Here is a 24198-nt window from a genome sequence, read left to right as displayed (position 1 = left end):
CATTTGTAGATCACAGTGTTGAAGCCTAAATGTTTCTCTGGTGATTTTAAGAATGACTAGATTGGTTTCAGTTTTTAGTTTCATGATTTTTTCTTTTGTTGAGTCACCCAATCCATTTACTAGGAATTCCATGTTTCAACTGAAGACAATGCTTGTGTTTATTTGGGCATTTGTGTTTGTGAGGAAGGAATAATACCATGAACTTGCAGAAACTCTGTATAAAAGAAATGCTATATAGATAGAAACGAAATAATCATAGTCATGCACTGAGCTGCTGCTGAGCCTGCTTCTAGAAATAGCTTCTTCCTGGTGGAGGCTGCTGTCACCCCTACTGTGCTCAACCCTACTCCTGCAGTGTCTCTTCTTAACTTTATTTGCCCTTAATGTTTTAAAAAGGAGTGACAAAATTATATTCTTTTTCTTTTGCATTCCTCCACATGAATCATTATAAGTACCTGATGCTTAACGAGGGTTGAAATATGCTAAATATGCTATAAAATAATAATTGTGCTATATCCAATAGGATCAAAAGACCCTAGTTTATGGAAAGAGTGGGGCAGCTGTGCTGATTTCTGATTTCTGCTCCTATTTGCATTAATCTGAGAGGGAAAGAAGAGGCGTGAAGGTCATTCAAGCAACTGAATTGGATGTTTGGTTTGGGCTGCGTAGGGATATAAATAAAAAAACCCTCAGATGGATGGAGAGCCCTGGGTCACCCTAGCTTCTAAGACACAGTCACAGCTCCAGCTGAATGAATGTTCTCCTCCCAGAAATCATTCATATATTTGTTTTTTGTTGCTATTTTGCTTTTATTGGATATTATTTGAATTAATATTTCAAATGTCATCCCCTTTCCCCAACTCCCATGCCCCTTCCCCTGCTTCTATGAAGATGTTCCCACTCCCACCCACCTACCCCCACATGAACACCCTAGCATTCCCCTACACTGGGAAAATGGCCCTTCATAGGATAGAGAACTTCTTCTATTGATGTCAGACCATGCCACCCTCTGCTACACATGTGGTTGGAGTGATGGGTTACTCCACATGTACTCTTTGATTGGTTGTTTAGTCCCTGGGAGCTCTGGGGTGGAGGGTCTGCTTGATTGATATTGTTGATCTTCCCATGGGGTTGCAAACCCCTTCAGCTCCTTCAACCCTTTCTCTAACTCCTCCATTGGGTTCCCCATGCTCAGTCCGATGGTTAGCTGCAAGCAGCTTTATCTGTATCAGTAATACTCTGCCATGCCTCTCAGAAGATATCCATATCAGGCTCCTGTCAGCAAGCACTTCTTGGCATCAGCCATAGTGACTGGGTTTGGTGGCTGCATATGGGATGGATTTCCAGGTGGGGCAGTCTCTGGATGGTCTTTCCTCCAGTCTCTGTTCCATACTTTGTCCTTGTATTTCCTCCTGTGAGTGTTTTGTTCCCCCTTCTAAGAAGGAATGAAACATCCACATTTTGGTCTTTCTTGTTCTTGAGCCTCATTCATATGGTCTGTGAATTATGTCTTGGGTATTCTGAGTTTTGAGCTAATATTCACTTATCAGTGAGTTCATACCATGTGTATTTTTTTGTGACTGGGTTATCTCACTCAATATGATATTTTCTAGTTCCATTCATTTGCCTAAGAATTTTCATGAAGTCATTGTTTTTAATAGCTGAGTAGTACTCCACTGTGTAAATGTACCGCATTTTCTGTATCCATTCCTCTGTTGAAGGATATCTGGGTTCTTTCCAGATCCTGGCTATTACAAATAAGGGTGCTATGAACATAGTGGAGCATGTGTCCTTGATATATGTTGGAGCATCTTTTGAGTATATGCACAGTAGTGGTATAGCTGGGTTCTCAGGTAGTGCAATGTCCAATTTTCTGAGGAACCGCCAGACTGATTTCCAGAGTGGTTGTACCAGCTTGCAATCCCACCAATAATGGAGGAGTGTTCCTCTTTCTCTACATCCCCATTAGCATCTGCTGTCACCTGAGTTTTGGATCTTAGTCATTTTGACTGGTATGAGGTAGAATATCAGGGTTGTTTTGATTTGCATTTCCCTGATGACTAAAAATGTTGAACATTTCTTTAGGTGCTTCACAGCCATTAGATATTCCCATGTTGAGAATTCTATGTTTAGATCTGTACCTCATTTTTTACTTGGTTTATTTAGTTTGTTGGTGTCTAACTAGGAGTTTTTATATACTTTCTCACCATTTAGTTTGATGTTGGCTACTGGTTTGCTCTATATTGCTTTTACTATGTTTAGGTATGTGCCTTGAATTCCTGATCTTTCCAAGATTTTTACCATGAAGGGGTGTTGAATTTTGTCAAATGCTTTTTCAACATCTATGAGATGATCTTGAGTTTTTTTCCTTGAATTTCTTTATATAGTGGATTATGTTGAGGGATTTTCATATACTGAACCATCCTTGCATCCCTGGGATGAAACCTACTTGATCATGATGAATGATCGTTTGGATATGTTCTTGGATTTGGTTTGGGAGAATTTTATTGAGTATTTTGCATCAATCTTCATGAAGGAAATTTGTTTGAAGTTTTCTTTCTTTGTAGGGTGTTTATGTGGTTTGTGTATAAGTGTAATTGTGGCTTCAAAGAACAAATTGGCTAGTGTTCCTTCTGTTTCTATTTTGTGGAATAGTGTGGACAGTATTGGTATGAGGTCTTCTATCAAGGTCTCATAGAATTCCACACTAAACCCATCTGGTCTGGGCTCTTTTTGGTTGGGAGACTTTTAATGGCTGCTTCTATTTCTTTAAGGGTTATGGGACTGTTTTGGTGGTTTATCTGATCCTGATTAGACTTTGGTACCTGGTACCTGTCTAGAAAATTGCCCATTTCATCAAGATGTCCAGTTTTGTAGTAGGATCCGATGATTTTTTTAAAATTTCCTCAGTTTCTGTTGTTATATCTCCCTTTTTATTTCTGATTTTGTGAATTTGGATACTGTCTCTGTGCCATCTGGTTAGTCTAGCTAAAGGTTGATCTATCTTGTTGATTTTCTCAAAGAACCAGCTTCTGGTTTTGTTGATTCTTTGTATAGTCCTTTTTGTTTCTACTTGGTTGATTTCAGCCCTGAGTTTGATTATTTCCTTCTGTCTAACTAATCCTCTTGGGTATGTTTACTACCTTTTGTCCTAGAGCTTTCAGGTGTGCTGTCAAACTGTTAGTGTATACTCTTAGTGCCTCTAAAAAAACAAAACAAAAACAAAACAAAACTAGAAAGAGTATGTGTAGTTTTCCTCTGAGCACTGCTTTCATTGTGTCCTATAAATTTGCATATGTTGTACCTTACTTTCCCTTATATTCTAAAAAGTCTTTAATTTCTTTCTTTACTTTTCTTTCTTGACCAAGTTATCATTGAGTAGAGAGTTGGTCAGCTTTCATGTGTTCTCAGGCTTTCTGTTGTTTTGGTTGTTTTTGAAGACCAGCCTTATTCCATGGTAATCTGATAGGATGCATGGGATTATTTCAATCTTCTTATATCTGTTGAGGCCTGTTTTTTCTTTTTTGACCAATTATGTGATCAATTTTTGAGAAGGTATCATGAGGTGCTAAAAAGAAGGTATATTCTTTCATTTTAGGATGAAATGTTCTATAGATATCTGTTAAATCTATTTGGCTCATATCTTCTGTTAGTTTCACTGCATTTCTGTTTAGCTTCTGTTTCTATGATCTGTCCATTGATGAGAGTGGGGTGTTGACATCACCCATTATTATTGTGTGTGGTGCAGTGTATGCTTTGAGCTTTAGTAAAATTTCTTTTCTGAATGTGGGTGCCCTTGCATTTGGAGCACAAATGTTCAGAATTGAGAGTTCATCATGGTAGAATTTTCCTTTGATGAGTATGAAGTGCCCTTATCCTTTTTGATAACTTTTTGTTGAAAGTTGATTTTATTCAATATTAGAATGGCTACTCCGGCTTGTTTATTGAGACTATTTACTTAGACATTTTTTTTCCAGTTTTTTACTCTGAGGTAGTATTTGTCTTTGTCACTGAAGTGTGTTTCCTTTATACAGCAAAATGCTGGGTCCTGTTTACATATCCAGTCTGTTAGTCTATGTCTTTTTATTGGGAAATTGAGTCTATTGATGTTGCAACATATTAAGGAATTGTGATTCTTATTTCATGTTATTTTTGTTGTTGGAGGTGGAATTATGTTTGTGTGACAATCTTCTTGTTGGGTTTGTTGGGTTACTTTCTTGCTTTTTCTAGGGTGTAGTTTCCCTCCTTGTGTTGGAGTTTTCATCTATCATCCTTTGTAGGGCTGGATTTGTGGAAAGATATTGTGTAAATTTGGTTTTGTCATGGAATATCTTGGTTTCTCCATCTATATTAATTGAGAGCTTTGCTAGATATGGTAGCCTGGCTGGCATTTTTGTTCTCTTAGGGTCTTTTTGACATCTGCATGGGATCGTCTGTCTTTCATAGTCTCTGGTGAGAAGTTCTGGGGTAATTCTGATAGATCTGCCTTTATATGTTACTTGGCCTTTTTCTGTTACTGCTTTTAATATTCTTTCTTTCCTTTGTGCATTTGGCTTTTTGATTATAATGTAACAGAAGAAGTTTCTTTTCTGGTCTATTTGGAATTCTGTAGGTTTCTTGATTGTTCATGGACACCTGTTTTTAGGTTAGGGAAGTTTTCTTCTATAATTTTGTTGAAGATATTTACTGGCCCTTTAATTTGAGAATCTTAGCTCTCTTCGCAATCTATTATCCTTAGGTTTGGTCTTCTTCTTGTATCCCAGATTTCTGGGATGTTTCGTGTAAGGAGCTTTTTGCATTTTGCAGGGTCTTTGTCTATTGTGTCAATGTTTTCTATGATATCTTCTGCCCCTGAGATTTTCTCTATCTCTTGTATTCTGTTGGTGATGCTTGCATCTATGACTCCTGATCTCTTTCCTAGGTTTTATATCTCTAGGGTTGTCTCTCTTTTTTAAATATCTTTATTGTTTCTATTTCCACTTTATATGCTGGGTGGTTTTGTTAAATTCCTTCATCTGTTTGGTTGTGTTTTCCTGTAACTCTTTAATGGATTTTGTGTTTCCTCTTAAAGGCTTCTGCTTGTTTTCCCATCTTCTTCTATATTTCTTTAAGGGAGTTATTTATGTTCTTACAATCCTCTGTCATCTTCATGAGATCTGATTTTAAACCAATATCTTGTTTTTCTGGTGTGTTAGGGTATCCAGGACTTTCTGTGTTGGCAGAACTGCATTCTGATGATGTCAAGTAGCCTCGGTTTCTGTTGCTTCAGTTCTTGTGTTTTCTTCTTTCCATTTGCTTATCTCTGATGTTAGTTGGTCTTGCTGTCTCTGATTGGAGCTTGTCCCTCCTTTTGGGCCTGGAAGCCTGTGATCATAGGAGTAAGAGCATTCCTGGGAGATCTGATCTCTCTGGCCAGGATTTGGGTCCGGAGGGTTGTGGGACAACCTTAGCTCTGGGCACAGATAGAGACCGGAAGGATCCTGTCCCAGGCTGCTCCGTGGTTCCTGTGCCCTGTGCAACCTGGTGGGTCTTTCTTTGGACAGCTTTTGGAGGAAAAATGGAGTCTCTTTGGGTCCCCTTTTGGACAGTTGTTGGAGGAAAAATGGGGTCTTACCTGTGGGCTTAGGAGTGAGAGCACTCCTGGGAGACCAGCTCTCTCTGGGCAGGATTTAGGTCCAGAGGGCTGTGGGACAGTCTTTGCTCCCATTCATAGATTTCTTACTCTTTCCTTTCATTGACTGAAGCTTCCTCCATAGTGCTGGTCACCCAAAGGACATGGCAGTGTGAAACCCAGGGCAAATCATGAGGTACAGGAAGCTCTTCCATCAATATTAACCACATTATGGTTATTTCTTGAATTGTGTAGAATATATGAACACAATGTCTGGGTTTGTATTTATTTATTTATTTATTTATTTATTTATTTATTATTTTTGTTTTAATATTTTGTTTTCTTTTTGTGTTTTGCTAACTTGATACACACTAGAGTCATTTGATAAAAGGAAATATCAATTGAGAGATTGGCCTGTAGACATGTCTACATGGGGCATTTTCTTGATTAATCATTAATGTGGGAGGGCCCAGTCCACTGAGGATGGTGTTACCTTTTTGACTGTGGTCCTGGATTATATGATGAAGCAGGTAAAGAAAAGTCACAAGGAGCAAGCTAGTAAGTAGCATTCCTCTATGTTCTCTGCTCCTCTTCTCTATGTTCTTCTCTTTTCATGTACGACTTCAAGTTCGTACCATGCTTGAGTTCCCTCTGGGATGGAGTGCAATGTAAGGTGGTTGCAAAGCGAAGTAAACCCTTCCACTCTATGCTGCTTTAGATTCTGGATTTATTACAGCAATAGGAACACACAAACACACACACACACACACACACACACACACTTAAAGATACTTGCATGTAGCAGAGGCAACTTTTCTGCTTTACTAGTGGGGTGTGCTATTGAAATAATTTTGGTACTGGGCATATGGCTCAGTGGTACAAAACTTGATTTCTCTATACAAATCCCTGTGTTCAACTCTTATCACTACAAAACAAAAAGGAAATCAAATCAGTAGTTTAATTTTACAAAACTAGTGAGCAGTATAAGGAGAGGCTAAAACTATTAAGAGTGATAGATCAGTATTAGTGCTTGAGAGGGCTCAGGTAGGTTTAGGTCAAGGTCAGATTGGTTCTGTCCTAGGTCCCATGAGAGAATCATTTAGAAAATAAAATCCAAATGAATGTAGTTCTTATGTCAGAGAGGTTCTTATTTATTTGGGATGGATTGAGGACTGGGTATTCATTATGCTCAGAAGCTAACCATCAGATTCTTGTGTACAAATGGGATTGAGAACTAGAGACATTGAATAAATGGGTGAAAGGAATAGGGCTTCAGGGAACCATGCTGTAGGTCTGCATCCATTTTCCCCGTTTACTAGTTATACAGTTTTGGGTATTTTCTCGCTCCAATTGACAATAGTGTGGCAAATGTGCTGAGTATCTGCTAAGGGCAAGTGTGAGCAGTGCATGCTTATACACAATTTGACCTGTAGAAGCATAAGTGGGTTGCTGGTCGAAGGACTACAGCCTATCTAAGGTGGATTACCACCATCAGTGAATGTCCTATTTCTCCCTCAGATAATTTCCATATATTTGCATTGTCTTTAGTATGATGTCAATTTTTACTGACGTTTAAATTTAACCATCAAAAGTTAACCAGTTTAAGTCCTTACAACCAACATTCATCCAGAAAAAAAGTATTATTTTTCCTATTCCCCAAAACTATTTTTCTGTCTTCACCACATCTTTAGCATAGGAATAAAACAAAAGGCTTCTTACACATCTCAGAGTATGTTCCACTGAATTCTAGTTGTGAGTGTTTTATAAGTATCATTTTAATAAGAGTATTTCATGATAAATAAGGTTGAAAAGTATAGAGTTAGAAAAAGCATGTCTTGGGTTGGGGATTTAGCTCAGTGGTAGAGCGCTTGGCTAGGAAGCGCAAGGCCCTGGGTTCAGTCCCCAGCTCCGAAAAAAAGAACCGAAGGGAAAAAAAAAAGAAAAAAAAAAAAGAAAAAGCATGTCTTTAGCTGTGTACTTCAAAGATCTTTGCAATGAGTGCTTTTTATATGTTGATTTTCACATTTATAATATCATTTTATATGCTCATTTCTTCCATTTTAATATCCTTTTTATATGTTTAGAAGTAGCCTCAATAGAGTTGCATACACGTTTCAGAATTTCCCAGCCTTCTATGGCTTTAGAGTCCTTTAATAACACATATTAGGAATGATACTAGTATTTAAAAACACATATTGGGGAATGATAATCTAAAGCAATGATACTATGGTACAGAAATCAAAATAAGTGAACAAAGATACTCCTGGCTTGCCTACAGTGACTTGGTAGATTAGGGTCTGCCCATGACTAATACATAGCTCTTCAAAGGCTGAGTCCAGTGTTTTTCCACTTGTCTTCTATGCATTTATCATCCTCCCCTTCCCTTACGACTTCCCTTTTAAGGAAAGGAGAGATGAATTCATTTTCTGCAAAAGTGTATAAATTCTCTTACTGACATTTTTTCTTTAAATGTCAAGTAGAGGTTATAGAGGGGAAAGCGTAAGATTTTTAAACCTTAAATTATAATGTGACAAGGAGCTTGACAACCAACAACTAATGTTACTGCTCTAAAAATGACAAATGATACTAGATTTTATGTCTCTGGGTATTATGCAGAAATGGTAAAAAGGACTACAGTTTTATAATACATTTGGTTCTGAGGAGCATCTTGCCAAGGTTTAAGAAGAAACAGCGTATGGAACTATATGAAAGATAAAAATCCCAAAACTTTAATGTTGACAACTTTCGACCAGCTGTCTCAAGATACTCAAGATCAAGTAATAATCTATTCACTCCGAGTTTAACAGTAAGTTTCCAAACATTTGCTCTCTCTGGCATTCAATTAAACAAACAGACAAAAAATTTAATGCCATGAAGCCAAGGACATTAAAATATTACATGGAAATATACAATATATACCAAATATTTGGGTGACCATGAAACATGTAACTGTCTGGTCATATAACCTCATTTCAAACACTATAAGTTTGTGGCAAAGTAGACAATATAATTCTTCCTTACAGCACAATTTGTGCTAAGCTCAGGTGGTGTAAAATTGCCTAAGTCTTTAAAAGTGGAAAATAGATAGTAAGGAATGCAAAGATATTTTAAGTGCAAATCTATTTCTAATAAATAAATGAAATGTGATAATGAATGTTGGCAATTCCTTTAGTTTCTACCCAGCAGCTACCTAGTCAGAAAAAGACATAGATGGTCTAACTCAGGTGTGCTTAATAGATACTAGCTCTCAATTCTGTCGGAGGCCTCCTGAATATGTTTTAACTTGCTATGACATACTGAGACTCTTTTTTTTTTTCTTTTCTTTTTTCCGGAGCTGGGGACCAAACCCAGGGCCTTGCGCTCTACCATTGAGCTAAATCCCCAACCCCTTTACCGAGACTCTTTAATCCTAACAGAGACCTACCCCCTTCCCAGAAGGTCTCCAAAAGGATATGGGCACACCAACCAAGGACTCTACCTCGATTGTGGCACAGCAATCACTGGGAAACACTGTCCCACTGCCTTGGACACTGCCAGGGTTCTGCCTGAACTGTGGACAAACAGAGGATATCCAGAGAGTTAAATGTCTCATATGGCATAAGACTAGGTGAAGTCATCTCTCTCATGTTCCTCCTCCATAGAAAAAAAGCTTATCTTCTGTGTCTTATGGCCAGGCTGCCTCTGCCTGTGTTGCAATGGCAACCACAGGAACTTGGAAGAACTGTTTAGGTAGTGGAATATAAAGTAACTTCTCTCATTTTAATTAATATATGACATCTAGATTATAATTTATGCTTCTCACGTCTCTGATTACATTGGTGGCTAAGCTAACTATAGCTTGACAGTTAAACAATAGGCAACTAGCTCCTTATCCCAAGGCGACCCACCACTGTGTTAGCTCATTAAACAATTCCGTACATAGCTAAGACTACCAGATCTCTTATTAACACGACAGACAGGTTTCACTTGCTCACAGATTTCATGATGAAAGATACACACTTCATATTTAACTTTTTGCTACTCCGTTATCTAAAAAACTCAGTTTTCAGTGACTCTTCCCCAATGACCAACCACCTGTGTCTTAAAGAAAATAATTGGATAGAAAAAGACACAAACTTCATTCAAGGCTTTAGGATATGAAAGCTTAAGTTATGAGGGTCTAAGAAAACACTTGAGGGTCTAGAAAGGCATTTTGAGATTGGTAATTGTAAGATACAAATGTTGGAGAGCAAAAAACAAAAACAAAAATCAAAAACAAACCTTGGATGGTGATAGAAAACGATTTAAGATGCAAAAAGGCTTCAGGTTTCTTCCCCTATGCCATTGTTATGTTAAGAGTTTGAAAGTTCAGAGTTCTAACATTAAGCAATGGAGTTCTGCTAAATTATTAGCCTGACTATGGTCAAACATTTCACTATATGGTCCACTTTCATAATCATAAGTTCAAGACTTTAAGTTTCCCCAGGTTGTCTTTTGACTAAAGAATTAAAGATATTTCTCAGGCTAAATCTATATAATCAACTATCATCACAACAAAATCAAAATTTTAAGTTTCCTTTGATTGCTTTTTAAATATAGACTTAAAACTGTTTATCATTATGCTAAATGTATGTAATTCCGTCCTCTGGCAAGAAGGGAAGAGCCTGTCTTGCCCCTTCTGCTCCATGTTAGCTTTCTGTCTTCCTGGAGTTCACCTTAAAAGCATGTTCATATTTTAACAAATTTATCTCTTTCATAAACTTAAAAATGAAATTAAAAAAAATTCTTGAAGGCTCCAGGAGATAAAATACCCCTGTCAATCATTAGCCTAAGTTCCCCACCTGTTATTTATTTCAGAGGGTGGGATTCCTCCTCTGCTTCCCTGGTTTGAGAATTCCCCTCCCCAGCCTCCAAGACCATAGGCCTAAAGGTTTCAAACGCACACTTATGAAAAGTTTTTCTCCCGAACTTACTTAACTTTGTGTTCTGCCTCTAAGTGTATATGCATTTTACCATCTTCACCCAGGGCAGTGCCAGAGAAGCAGCTCACAGGTGCTTCTCTCCCAGATGCTTCTACTGGGCCTGCACTTTCCTAGTTACAGATGGTCCTACAGACTCTGGACAGCAATGAAACAGCCAGCTCTCCCAGGACTTGAGCAGCATCCCCATCCCAATTTCCTTAGCTTCCCAGAAGACAGAACGAATGCCCTGAAGTCTACAGGAAATATTTTAAAGAATAAGACAACTTCACTCCTGTTCCCCCACCCCTTTCTAGTTCCTTATTTTTATTGGATATTTTACTTATTTACATTTTAAGTGTTATCCCCTTTCCTGGTTTCCGCTTCACAATCCCTTATTCCATTCCTCCTCCCCTTGTTTCTATGAGGGTGCTCCCCCACCCTCCCATCTACTCCCACCTAAATGTTGGCATTCTTCTAGGCTCCTCCCAACAGCTACCTAGAAACAGCTTGTCTAGTTGCCTGCCAGGCTCAAGTCAACCTGGTGTAAAAGAAGGACTTTTGGTCTCTGGTCTCTCTCTCCATCTTCTCCCTCTCCCCTCCCCATCTGCCTCCTTCCCTCCCTTCCCAACTTCAGTCTCTTCCCATCTTCAGTCTCCTTCCATGTGTTTCCAGCTGTTCCCTTCTTTCTTTGCCTCTACCCCATTTCCAGGCCATCTTCCCCTTGCACTAATAAACTTTCTACATGCTAGGTGTGTTGCATGGCTTGGTTGTTCAGGCAGACACCTTAGCCAGGCTGCTAAGGTCCTCCATCCTGTCTCATTATACTCCATATTTAAAAACACAACAAATACTTCAGAAATAAGAGACAAATGAGACACACATCCTAAAAAATTGTGCAATGATGATATGGCAGTACAAACTTGTACATATATATGAAATATATTTGCCATGTCTAAGGGCAGGACTATAAAAGGAGATAAGCATAGAAAATAATTTTCAATGCAATGAGAGAAAAAGATGGTGGTGAGTATACAGTATGTATCTATGGGGAAGTATTACATTCTCCACTCTTAAAGGGCCCCATCAGAAGTGAAATATCACTTCACCCAGTTGATTTTCTGTGGGATTGTGAAGTTCCAAACAAAGATGACATTTAAGGTTTAAATTCTGAAACATACGAACTTTCTTACAAGGGGAGGCAAACTCTATATAGAATGAATCAGGAGATGCCCAACATAAAGTTATCTTACTTGTGAAGCCAAGGGGGGTATTATTAAGACTATGCCTGCTCTCTCAAGGCTGCATTCTTACTTAGGGTAGGTGATTGGAGAGTTTCAGAACTGTAGGTATCTATCCACAAAGCCTAAAAAAACTAATGGGTGTTCAATATAAACTAATTTTTATTTGTTGCAATTCTCAGGGTTTTGCTAAGCAAGCTCATTTACTGAGCCATAGCCCAGTGTTGAGTTTCATTTTTGGGCCAGTGTACTTAAAGTACTCTGAGTGGGTAACATATTGGGGACATTTCCTAAGGACCAAAAGAAGGAAGTGGGGTAAGCAACTTCAGAAAGAATGGCATATTCTTGTTCCCCTTTTAAAGAAGGAGTGAACCATTCACATTTTGATCATCTGTCTTGAGTTTCATTTGTTCTAGGCATTTAGGGTAATTCAAGCATTTGGGCTAATAGCCACTTATCAGTGAGTGCATACCATGTATGTCTTTCTGTGTTTGGGTTAGCTCACTCAGGATGATATTTTCCAGTTCCAGCCATTTGCCTACGAATTTCATAAAGTCGTTGTTTTTGATAGCTGAGTAATATTCCATTGTGTAGATGTACCACATTTTCTGTATCCATTCCTCTGTTGAAGGGCATCTGGGTTCTTTCCAGCTTCTGGCTATTATAAATAAGGCTGCAATGAACATAGTGGAGCACGTGTCTTTTTTATATGTTGGGGCATCTTTTGGGTATATGCCCAAGAGAGGTATAGCTGGATCCTCAGGCAGTTCAATGTCCAATTTTCTGAGGATCCTCCAGACTGATTTCCAGAATGGTTGTACCAGTTTGCAATCCCACCAACAATGGAGGAGTGTTCCTCTTTCTCCACATCCTCGCCAGCATCTGTTGTCCCCTGAGTTTTTGATCTTAGCCATTCTCACTGGTGTGAGGTGAAATCTCAGGGTTGTTTTGATTTGCATTTCCCTTATGACTAAAGATGTTGAACATTTCTTTAGGTGTAGGCAAAGATTAAAACAGAGACTGAAGGAACACCCATTCAGAGTCTGCCCCACATGTGGCCCATGCATATACAGCCATCCAATTAGACAAGATGGATGAAGCAAAGAAGTGCAGACCGACAGGAGCCGGATGTAGATCGCTCCTGAGAGACACAGCCAGAATACAGCAAATACAGAGGCGAATACCAGCAGCAAACCACTGAACTGAGAATAGGACCCCCGTTGAAGGAATCAGAGAAAGAACTGGAAGAGCTTGAAGGGGCTCGAGACCCCATATGTACAACAATGCCAAGCAACCAGAGCTTCCAGGGACTAAGCCACTACCTAAAGACTATACATGGACTGACCCTGGACTCTGACCTCATAGGTAGCAATGAATATCCTAGTAAGAGCACCAGTGGAAGGGGAAGCCCTGGGTCCTGCTAAGACTGAACCCCCAGTGAACTAGACTGTTGGGGGGAGGGGGACAATGGGGGGAGGGTGGGGAGGGGAACACCGATAAGAAAGGGGAGGGGGGAGGGGGATGTTTGCCCGGAAACTGGGAAAGGGAATAACACTCGAAATGTATATAAGAAATACTCAAGTTAATAATAAAAAAAAAAAAAGAAAAAAAAAAGAAAGAATGGCATATTTAGAGTGCTGCAGCTGGTAAGTCACAGAGCCTAAATCATGTGCACTACCTTTGTGGAGAGAAAAGTGGAAGAATATTAAAAATGATATTTTAAAGTAGAGGTTAAACAGAGTGATAAGGGAACAGCAACAGATATCTTGGGAGCTGACGCAGAATACTGGTGTTCAGGATAGTATCACCATTGTTTGTTTGTGTTTCTCTCTCAGGGTCACTTTTTTTCTTCCAGAATATTTTAAAGTGAACAATTTTTTTCCTTTTCTTTCATTCCAAGATTCCGCTTACCAGTTGCCTTGGAAGTACTAATTATGGTTTTCCTTATATAGGACAGAAGAGAACTATTATTGTGGAAGGTTCATTAAAAAAACCACATTCATTTCTTAACACTTAAACCAGCGAAAATTATGTCATAGCTAGTTTTGAAATTATTGTATTACAATGAATATAAAATTATCATGGAAAAATACAATGGCATCTGAAAAAAATCATAGGTAGAATTATATGGATATAAAGGTCTTTTTCCTTAGAATTTAGAAATAAGTCTACAGATGTAGGCCAAGCTTCAAGAAATCAGCAGGCAGGTGTAGCCTGACTTCACAATGGCATCAGAAGAAATGCTGAGAAACTTACATCTAACTCCGATTATGTAACGGGTGAAACCCATCCTAAGGCAGCCATTACTTGAAAATGAAAGTTTCCCTTTCATTTTTAATGTAGAAGATGGTTTCACACTTTATTCTAATGTCAAGATGTTAAGAATTAGGTTTATGTTATAAGCAAACGTTCATATCTTAAGTACCTAAAATAATTTTTCTCATTCGGAAATGCAACATCACAAGATTAATGTCCAAAGTACATAAAGAAACCAAAGCTTCACAGATTCTGGAGAATGAAAACAGTGGTGACTTTAGGTGGTCAAGAATTTGGAAACCCCGAGTAGCAAGTTTGACCAAAGGTCTTACTGATGCTTTTTCCTCTGTCTCCTCCTTTCTTCATTTCTTTGTTCATTTGTTCATTCCTTCCTTCCTTATGTTGGCCTGTGCAACTTGACTGGATGTTTTCTCAACAGAGGATGTCCTTCTTAAAGACTAGCTACTCTTCGGTAGTTGGAAGAGACACTCGTTAAACTCCTAACTAAATCATAAGCAAAGGAAGGAGAGACAGAACTGACTGACAGATTCAACAAAATGAATGCCATCCTGTGCAGGGGAAAATATTATATTGCAATATAAGTATTTCTTGACATGATGAATATGCATGGACAGCCAGATTGCATTGTTTGCAAAGCCAATTTATTACATATTCAATGATAAGAATATGGCTACGTTGGTAAATATCTCTGCTCTTGTTTTCTTTAGGAATTATTCTGTCATGGGAAATAAATGTTACTTTATAAAGGAGTATAAGGAGTTTATGAAACAATACATACCATATATAGAGATGAATTCAGTACAAAGGCTATTCACAATCAGAAGTTAGACCACCAGGATTAAACAGAAACACTCCCTAAGGCCTGGGAATAACCAATAGAAAACTTTGATGCGTTATCTCCAAAGTTTACGTATATAATGAAATGATCTTTCTGTTGAATTGTACATATCACTCTTCCCCTAACAATTTTCATAAAGGAAGAGGAGATAATGGCTCCTTGGTGATATAATTCATCTTATGTAGTTAGATAGGCATTAGGCTTAGAAGCCCTTGGAGCTCTGGACAAACTCTTACCACACAATAGACTTCTTGACTCCACTTCTGTGTTTACAGAGGACCATTGCTCATGAAAATGGATTCATTTGAGAATATGCTAAAGAGATGGGAGGAATAATTATCTTCTTAATGAGATAATGTATTTTTCCTTCCCCAAAGCGCTTTCCAGGATTTAATGGCTCATGGAGCTTTCACCACGCTATGGTGCTAAGTCTGCCTGCTTTCCTTTTCTATCTTTATCTCTCTCTTTTTCAGATACTGGCCAAATATCTAAGCATGCTTGCCTAGCACTAGGGCTTTCCCTTTCTTTCTCTGAGGCACCCCATCCTTTCTGCAGTCCTGCTGCTTGCTTATGCTCATTGCTTCACAGGCATATAATACAAGTTAAATAAGTTAAAGGAAAGGTCATAGTCTGATAAGATTGCTAGCCAAAGAGGAGGAGGAGGAAGAGGAAGAAGAAGAAGAAGAAGAAGAAGAAGAAGAAGAAGAAGAAGAAGAAGAAGAAGAAGAAGAAGAAGAAGCAGCAGCAGCCATCTCTCAGTCAGTAAGAGCACATTGACATTGAGTGTCCATGTGAGAGGTACTCAGATGGTGGCCATCTGCAAACCTGGAGGAATGCCCTAGTAAAAAATGAAGCAATAGTTTTTTGTAATTCTGAGAAAATACATTTCTGTTGTTTAAGCCATCTAGTCTAGGGTATTTTGCTATAGCTTCCCAAGTTAAGACAGTCACACTAGGAGCAAGAAGAGGCTTCTGCACTTGTACACAGTTTTGCGTGGGTCACACTCACCATTAGCAGTCTGTCTCCTACTTGCAACCTTCCATCTTTCTGTGCAGCTCCACCATCTATAATTTTCGTTACATAAATGCTGTTGTCTCCGGGAATGTGTTGGTTCCCCACCCCTCCAGCAATACTGAAGCCTAAACCTGGAGGAGAGGAACATAAAATTAAAAACAAAGATAATTAACTATATGTCAACAACTAACTATATATCAACAACTGACAAATAATTAGCACATTTTTTCCTAATAAACAGCAGCAAGGATTCTGCTGAAATCAATGTTATTCTTTAAATATTTGAAGAGATTATTGACTTTTGCTAAAGAAGAAATTTTTTTTTCTTTTTTTAGGTAATCATATGTGAATTTTAGTTTTGCCCTATTTGATGACTGGGCACCAATCACTATTATTTCCAGCTAATGAGTTTATGATCACTAACTGGTCAGAACAAGAGCACAGCAAGGGATACAGCTTTTATCCCCTTCAAGATCAGAGCTGTATTTTTGCATTGAGAGTCTCAAGCATATTTAAATAAGACACTTTTCCTTTTCCTTTTAAAATGAATAGAAAAAGTATAAGATCATTTAAAATGTGGACTCTTATATTTTAAGCAATGTGTTTTTACTCTGGTTTGAAAAAATGCTTATTTTTATTTAACTATGGAAATAGTTAAGCTCAGCAAAAGGAAAATTATCTGCTGACTATAAAGTAATTGTAAAATATAATTTATAGATATGTTGTAAATATGATTGACTATGTACTTGGCAAAATACTTATAGTATATATAAAAATAGTATGCAAATCACTAAAAATTACAGGAATAGAATAATTGAAGCCCATTGGAATTAAACACAGAGGTTTGTGTTTCATGTCTTAAACACACACACACACACACACACACATACACACGAACACATTAACTAACTGATAAATCTGTCATAACATTTTGACAATTTATATGATAATGAAAAATGCTTTTATAACCATTAACTATATTTCATTATGCTTTTGATTATTAATGCGGATTTTTTTTTTTCCCGGAGCTGGGGACCGAACCCAGGGCCTCGAGCTTCCTAGGTGAGCGCTGAACCCAGGGCCTCGCGCTTCCTAGGTGAGCGCTCTACCACTGAGCTAAATCCCCAGCCCCGCTTTTGATTATTAATATGGAGTGATTTAAATACAACCCCTTAAGATAATATGAACAATGGCAAAATGACAACATAGTGAATTATAAAGTTATACCCTGGAATTTTATTAAAAATGCAATAGTTTTGTTAAACAAACTATAATAGTTGTTAAAATAATGGAAAGTGGTCCCAAATTGATAGGACAATTAAAGAGTTATCTAATTTCCTACTGAGGTGAGTAATTATTCTTTATTGGTGCTGTGACAGTCCCCATAGAACCATGAATATATTTCTCTTCCTAGGACTTAAAGCAATGATCAAAGAATAAATAAAAAGTCTATAAACTGTGTTTTCCTAAGAACTTTAAAATATACATTAGTACAGGTTGTCCAAAACTCTAATTTCACTGGCTAATTGAGCAAAAGAATATTTTTAAAATATATCTTCAACACTTGCATTTTCTTTTTTTTATAACATATTCAAAGTGCTTTCATTTTATTGTGGAGCAAGGGTATAGGATAGTACAAATAAAAATGGGTCTTGTTAATATCAGGTTGTTTAATTTTCTTTTTTTTTTGTAAACTAAGAAGAATGACTAAGAAGAATGGCATTATCAGGCAAATTGACACAAGCTGTGTAGAAATTTGGATGGTTATCAACCATTTTTCGAATTTATTTGAAGATCAGACAAACATTTTCACTTAAGTATGAGTTTGTTGGACTATATGCGTACTGTGAACATTTTTGAAGTCTAGTTTTTTTTTTTTTTTGTACCGTAAGCAGGAGACTAGTTTTGAAAATACTTTCCTGTAATTCTTATTTAAAAGAGAACAGTTTAGAATAATGGTGACACAAAAGCAGACAGGTTTGAACTTGTTATAAAAGACCATGTATAACTTTCTATGTAATTTTGTTTTTCATCTTTGACCTTGATGGTCCTACACTATACCCATCTTCTCCATTAATTTGTTCAGGTTAGAGAAATACATAAAAAAGAGGAATACTAAATGAATAGCTGTTCCTTAATTTTAGCATTATAAGGTTAGTATTATAAGGTAAGCAAGCAGATAAAATACAAAACATAAAGGCCCTGGTACAGGGCACTTGCATTATCACAGGCAGTCTACTGCATTTGTAGCACAACAGAGGTCATTCCAACCACAGAAAAGAAAATGTTAAACACATATCTAAGAGCTCTGATTTACATCCACTAGACCAGCAATAAATGCCAAAGACAGTCTTGGTTCCTGAGAGCTACGGAACACATTAGCACCATAAAGAAGATTAAGTCCCACAAAGAGAATAACTATAGAGTTGACATTTGAAGTTGAAGACTCTATAAAGCCCATGAAATCACTATGAACACTGTGGACATAAATACATCAGCTGAAACACTGTTTCCTCCTCTTCCTTTTTTGAGATTAGGCTTATGTACTTCTTTTTATTTAATGACACTACTCAAGGTGAAGTCAGATGTTTGGAGTACACCTAACTCTGAGACCCAGAGAATGTGATGGCACACAGCTAAACATTTCTCACATTTTAATGATATATGGATATGTTTTAAACCAACCCTCACTGAATAATTCTCTAATATTTTTAAGTAGTATTCCTTTTATGATTTTGGTATAGGGTCACTGTGTTGTGCAGTCTGTCCTTAAACTCACGATCTTTTTGCCTCAACCTCCTGGGAACTGAAAAGGAAACAGGTATGTAGGTATGTATATCATACCTAGTCATATTCCAGATATTCAGCTCAGTATGCTATATAAAGTGAAACTCTGCCTACATAAATAAAATCAGTTTACTTATAGGTAAAAAAATCCATATATGTTGTAAGATTCAATGTATTCTCATCCACCCATCCACACATTCATTCATAAAACTAACATCTCCTAAGTACATTCTATAGCTTTCTTGATTTGAGACAGGGTTATATGTAGCACAGGACAGCCTCAAACTTTTTATGAAGGCAAAACTGGACTTGAGTTCCTGACCCTTTCACTCTTCCACTTTCCAAGTGCTAGGTTTACGAGCATAAGTGTCCATGCTGATCTATTCTATGTATATTATAGCCAATTTCTTTCCATTTTGACCAAGACAGTCATCCTGTTATATTTATCATGGCTGCAATAGAAATAAACTGTCTAGGGCTGGAGAGATGGCTCAGTGGTTAAGAGCACCCGACTATTCTTCCAGAGGTCCTGAGTTCAATTCCCAGCAACCACATGGTGGCTCACAACCATCTGTAAAGAGATCCGATGCCCTCTTCTGGTATCTGAAGACAGCTACAGTGTACTTATATATAATAAATGAATAAATCTTTAAAAAAAAGAAATAAACTGGCTAGAGTATTCCTTTAAGGCTTTATTCAAATATCAATTTCTCTATAAGCCTGAACCTGATTTTTCTACTAAATAATGTTCGTAACCTTACACTCTATTGGTTAGAGTTAATTGTCAAGTTAATACAATCTAGAATCACATAGAAAGAGAGTTTCAATAGGAAGTTGTCTAGATCAGTTTTGCCTTTCGATATGTCTGTGGGGCATTGGCCTGATTCTGTTAATTGATGTAGAAAGACCCAGTCTAACGGTGGGCAGTATTCCTTGGGGTTGGAGTCTGATTCTGTACAAGGGAAGAAGGTGAGTTGAGCATAGCATTAGTTCATTGTTTTCTGATCTTGAATAAAATATAGTGTAACCAGCTACTTCAACTTTCTGCCACTTGATTTGTCTGCAACGATGGACTATAACCTGGAATCTTAAGGTAGAAAAATCGTTCTCCCCTAAAGTGCTTTTTTCAGGGGGTTTTATCATAATAATAGTAAAAGGAGTGAATACATCTACCCCTTTCAACATGCTCTACTTTCTGTTTTCTCTTAGCATTTATTACCTTGTAATAAGTCATCTCTGTAGCTTTCTGTTTGTGATATAGGTTCTGTCTTTAGCCAAGGCTGGCCTGGGTTCTTGAGCTCATGTGATTTTCCTACTATAGCCTCCAAAAAGCTGGGATTATCAGCACAGACATTCATTTGTACACATTCATTCATAATTACAGTTATCTTCTAGCTGAAAATTCAAGTTCTACAATGACATGGATTTTTGTTTTCTATTTGTGTAAACAGAGAAAAGTCAGACGTGGAAGTTTGAACATAAGTATATTTCTCAGTAAGAAAAAGAACAAATGATTGCAAAAGGAGGCAGAGGGCACAGGTCTCTTAAAAGAAAAAAACCCTCTCTCTAAAGGGAAGATTGATGACCTTGAGTTAGTGAGGGGGCAGCATGCTGAACAGTCAATGGAACCAGTGAGTATGTGAAACAAACCTCTGGCTTAGGAGAACTCAAATCAGCTTCCTACCGCCTGTCTGCCCAGAGTTTATGCCAAATGTAAGCAAGGAAAGGGTAGCAGCAGAGACAGCATCTCATCCCGACTTCTTTATCTAACAACTGTGGAAATACCTTTCTCAGTTTTCTAATGTGAAATAAAAGGGTAGATACTCTATATCCTACGGAGATTGACACATAATAGACTCTGGATAAACACAATCCCCTGCTTTCACGGAGCCCCTTTGGCTGCTGAGAAAGTCGGACACTTAAAATACTTTTGACGGGAGGGGTATGATGTGGTGGAGGTGTTGAGAGAAATGTGACTTTTTAAAGGGAAAAGGATCAACAAAATCTCAGCGTTTCAGCTTCACCTTACGTGGAAGGATAATTCATAAAAGAGAATTCACCTTTGACCCCCAACTCTCCCTCTGGATTCCAGACATACTGAACAATAGCACCAATAAAACCCAGCTCTCCTGAACCTGGCATAAAAGCATTCCTAGGACAACATGTTTCCAAGGTAGTACAATAGAATTATAAATATTTGTGTCAGCAATGCCAAAAATCATGAAATAAAAGCTCTCATTGGTCACTAGGTCTTTGAAAGCCTTCATGATGGTATGCACTCATTGATAAGTGGCTATTTGCCCAAATACTTGAATTACCCTAGATGCATAGAACACATGAAACTCAAGAAGGATGACCAAAATGCGAACGCTTCACTCCTTCTTTAAAAGGGGAACAAGAATACCCTTGGCAGGGAATAGGGAGGCAAAGTTTAGAACAGAGGCTGAAGGAACGCCCATTCAGAACCTGCCCCACATGTGGCCAATACATATACAGCCACCCAATTAGATAAGATGGATGAAGCAAAGAAGTGCAGGCTGACAGGAACCGGATGTAGATCTTTCTTGAGAGACACAGCCAGAATACAACAAATACATAGGCGAATGCCAGCAGCAAACCACTGAACTGAGAAAGGGACCCCCGTTGAAGGAATCTTAGAAAGGACTGAAAGAGCTGAAGGGGCTTGAGACCCCATATGAACAACAATGCCAACCAACCAGAGCTTCCAGTGACTAAGCCACTACCCAAGGACTATACATGGACTGACCCTGGGCTCTAACCTCATAGGTAGCAATGAATAGCCTAGTAAGGGCACCAGTGGAAGGGGAAGCCTTTGGTCCTGCCAAGACTGAACCCCCAGTGAACGTGATTGTTGGGGGGGAGGTGGTAATGGGAGGAGGATGGGGAGGGGAACACCGATAAAGAAGGGGAGGGGGAGGGATTAGGGGGATGTTGGCCTGGAAACCAGGAAGGGGAATAACAACTGAAATGTAAATAAGAGATACTCAAGTTAATAAAGATGGAGAAAAAAAGCTTTCATGATAAGGACATAGCTCTAGACCATGACATTAGTCAATTACAAAGTCTATTTAGTGAAAAGCCTTGGTAGTGCTCACCATTATACCACCCACTGTGGGCACTTTGGTCATTAAAACAAAAACTCAATATTCCTAATAGCTGGCTACATAGAAAGCTAATACAGAAAACCCTACCTAATCATATCACAGAAGTAGGCAAAATTAACAGACATTTCTGGGCTCCCATGAAGAACAAAGACATGCCAAACTCAAACAGCTAATCCTCTAGTAATTAAACTATGCTTGACAAATGTGGGTGTGCCCATAGTATTTTAAGAGTCCATCTATTATATAAAGCTGTCTTCACTATGGATTGTTTATGTATTTCTGATTATACTCCATCACGCATATTAGCACAGAAGATGCAGTTACTGGGAAGGAACACACGAGTCTTACTAACACCTTTAATTGACCTGTTCCAATACAGAATGTCTTCCTCGCTGTATAAATAGAGAAGCCGGTGAGTGGATCACAGTTCAGGCTTTCAGTGGTTGTCTGCCTACACAGAGGGGGAGGTGTCGGTGAAAGGCGGGGGATGGAGTTGAAGTCTTGGCAGCATAGATTGATGCTGCGCTTGGGAAGCTCAGAATAAAATGAAGTACTTAAAAATGTCATATGATCACAATGTGCCCATGCATTCCTTGTGGGTGTAAAGCACTGAGCCTTGCGATGGCTGAGAACCATTCAATAACTTGCTTCGACATCATTTAATGTGACTTTACTGGGACAGCCCCTGAGGGCTTCTCCAAACAATTTGATATTATTAAACAGCTTGGTTCTGTCACAGCTTACTGCCACTGAAGGTGTTTACTGCTTTATAGAGAGCACTATTGGTATTCTGCATATGCTTTCATTGAATGAAAGAACAGCGTTTTGGTCCTGAACTCTGGTTGGCCTGTCTTAGAACACACCTACCCTCAAGGGCAACTTAATATTTGAATGTACACACAAGCCAGTTAAGAAGAAAGAAGGGGAAAAATCCGACTCATGTGTCTGCTCAGTACTGATAACAGACCATTTGACATCTCTCTACATTTAGAAAGAAAAACTGCTTAAAATAACCAGTGATGTGCCTTTTATTTTTATTTGCGAGATGAATGAATCCCTTTGGTTACAGTGGGTCTTTGTAATTAGAAGTCAAAACCGATTTGCTTATTCTTCGGATTTGTTTTCTTCTAGATTCAAAAGACAAAGTTTTGGAAGAGAAAACATGGCCCTTTGAAAACTCTCTGCAGTGCTCAGTCCTCCTTACAGGGTCTCTCCCAGGTCACCCTATGAACTACAGCAGCCCACGCTGAAGACTTTTCCCCTTAGTACCTATTTCGTGAGATTCACAGAAACTGTTTTGCTTTTGTTTTTGCTATTATGACTCACCTTCTTTTATTTATTTTTTACAGATTTATTTATTACTCTTCCAATTTTATTTTTTGATATTTTATGTATTTACATTTCAAACGTTATTCCCTTTCTTTCCTCTCCCATACCCCTCCCCCTGCTTCTATGAGGATGCTCCTACTCCCACCTCAACACCCTGGCATTCCCTTACGTTGGAGAAACGAGCCTTCACAGGACCAAGGGCTGAAGGGGTTTGCAACACCATAGGAAGATCAACAATATCAACCAACCTGACCTCACAGAAACTTTTGACATATCATTTTCATGTCTGCTGTTTTCTCTGACTCAAAGGAGCAAGTGCACTCTCTTTTCTAAAGCTATATCTGTCCTCATAGGAAGTTGCTTGCTTTTCCTTTATTCCCTCTTCTGGGATTGGCTATTCTTTTATATCTGAAAAGGTATTTTCTTGAACTCATAACAGCCTTTCTTGTAGAGCAGACATTTGTGAACAGTGATTGACATTTAGCTCCTGCCTCCTCTGACCATAGTGAAAATCTTAATCTTACCCTCTTCGTTTCATATGCCACAGTCACTGTCTATAGCATCCCTTTGTGAACCACTTCTACAGAAAGTCCTTGGTGCCTGGCAGTGTGGTTGTATAGAACCAGTTTCATTATGGAGACAATTTAAGATGAGTTTAGTCTGGATAGATGTATGGCTTAATCCTGAGAAAAGAGGAAATCTAGACACAAAAATACACAGGAAGAATTCAAGGGATGATAGAAGTTGATATTGGAAAAATAAACTTATAAACCAAGAAATACTAAAGATTTTCAATTACTGTAAGAGTTGGGAAGACTTGGACACCCCCCTGCTCCCAGGATCTTCTGAAAAGAATCAACCTATTGACACCTCCACATCGGATCTGTAGCCTCATGGCCTAGCCTATCAGAGAACATATCTAAACCATTCACTTGGTAGTGCTTTGTCGGGGCAGGCTTAGGAAGTGATTATAATTTCTGGTCTCCAGGGGCTCAGTGGTAATATTTATTATATATAAATCTTCCTTTTTAAATCATAG

The 24198-nt window shown here is 38.2% G+C and overlaps 1 protein-coding gene across 30 annotated transcripts in view; it reads right to left on the bottom strand.

The window, feature by feature from the left end:
• Dlg2 (discs large MAGUK scaffold protein 2) overlaps positions 1 to 24198 on the bottom strand; it is a 2051694-nt gene that overhangs the window by 477595 nt on the left and 1549901 nt on the right. For all 30 annotated transcript variants that reach the window (XM_039089312.2, XM_039089327.2, XM_039089335.2 and 27 more), the window contains one exon: positions 15913 to 16049. In XM_039089312.2, coding sequence (XP_038945240.1) covers positions 15913 to 16049 — 137 coding nt within the window. The remainder of the gene's footprint in view (positions 1 to 15912; positions 16050 to 24198) is intronic.

This window comes from Rattus norvegicus, chromosome 1, assembly GCF_036323735.1.
Source record: "Rattus norvegicus strain BN/NHsdMcwi chromosome 1, GRCr8, whole genome shotgun sequence".
Taxonomy (NCBI): Eukaryota; Metazoa; Chordata; class Mammalia; order Rodentia; family Muridae; genus Rattus; species Rattus norvegicus.
Note: the sequence above shows the minus strand (reverse complement) of the source record. Positions and strands in the feature narration are given on the sequence as shown.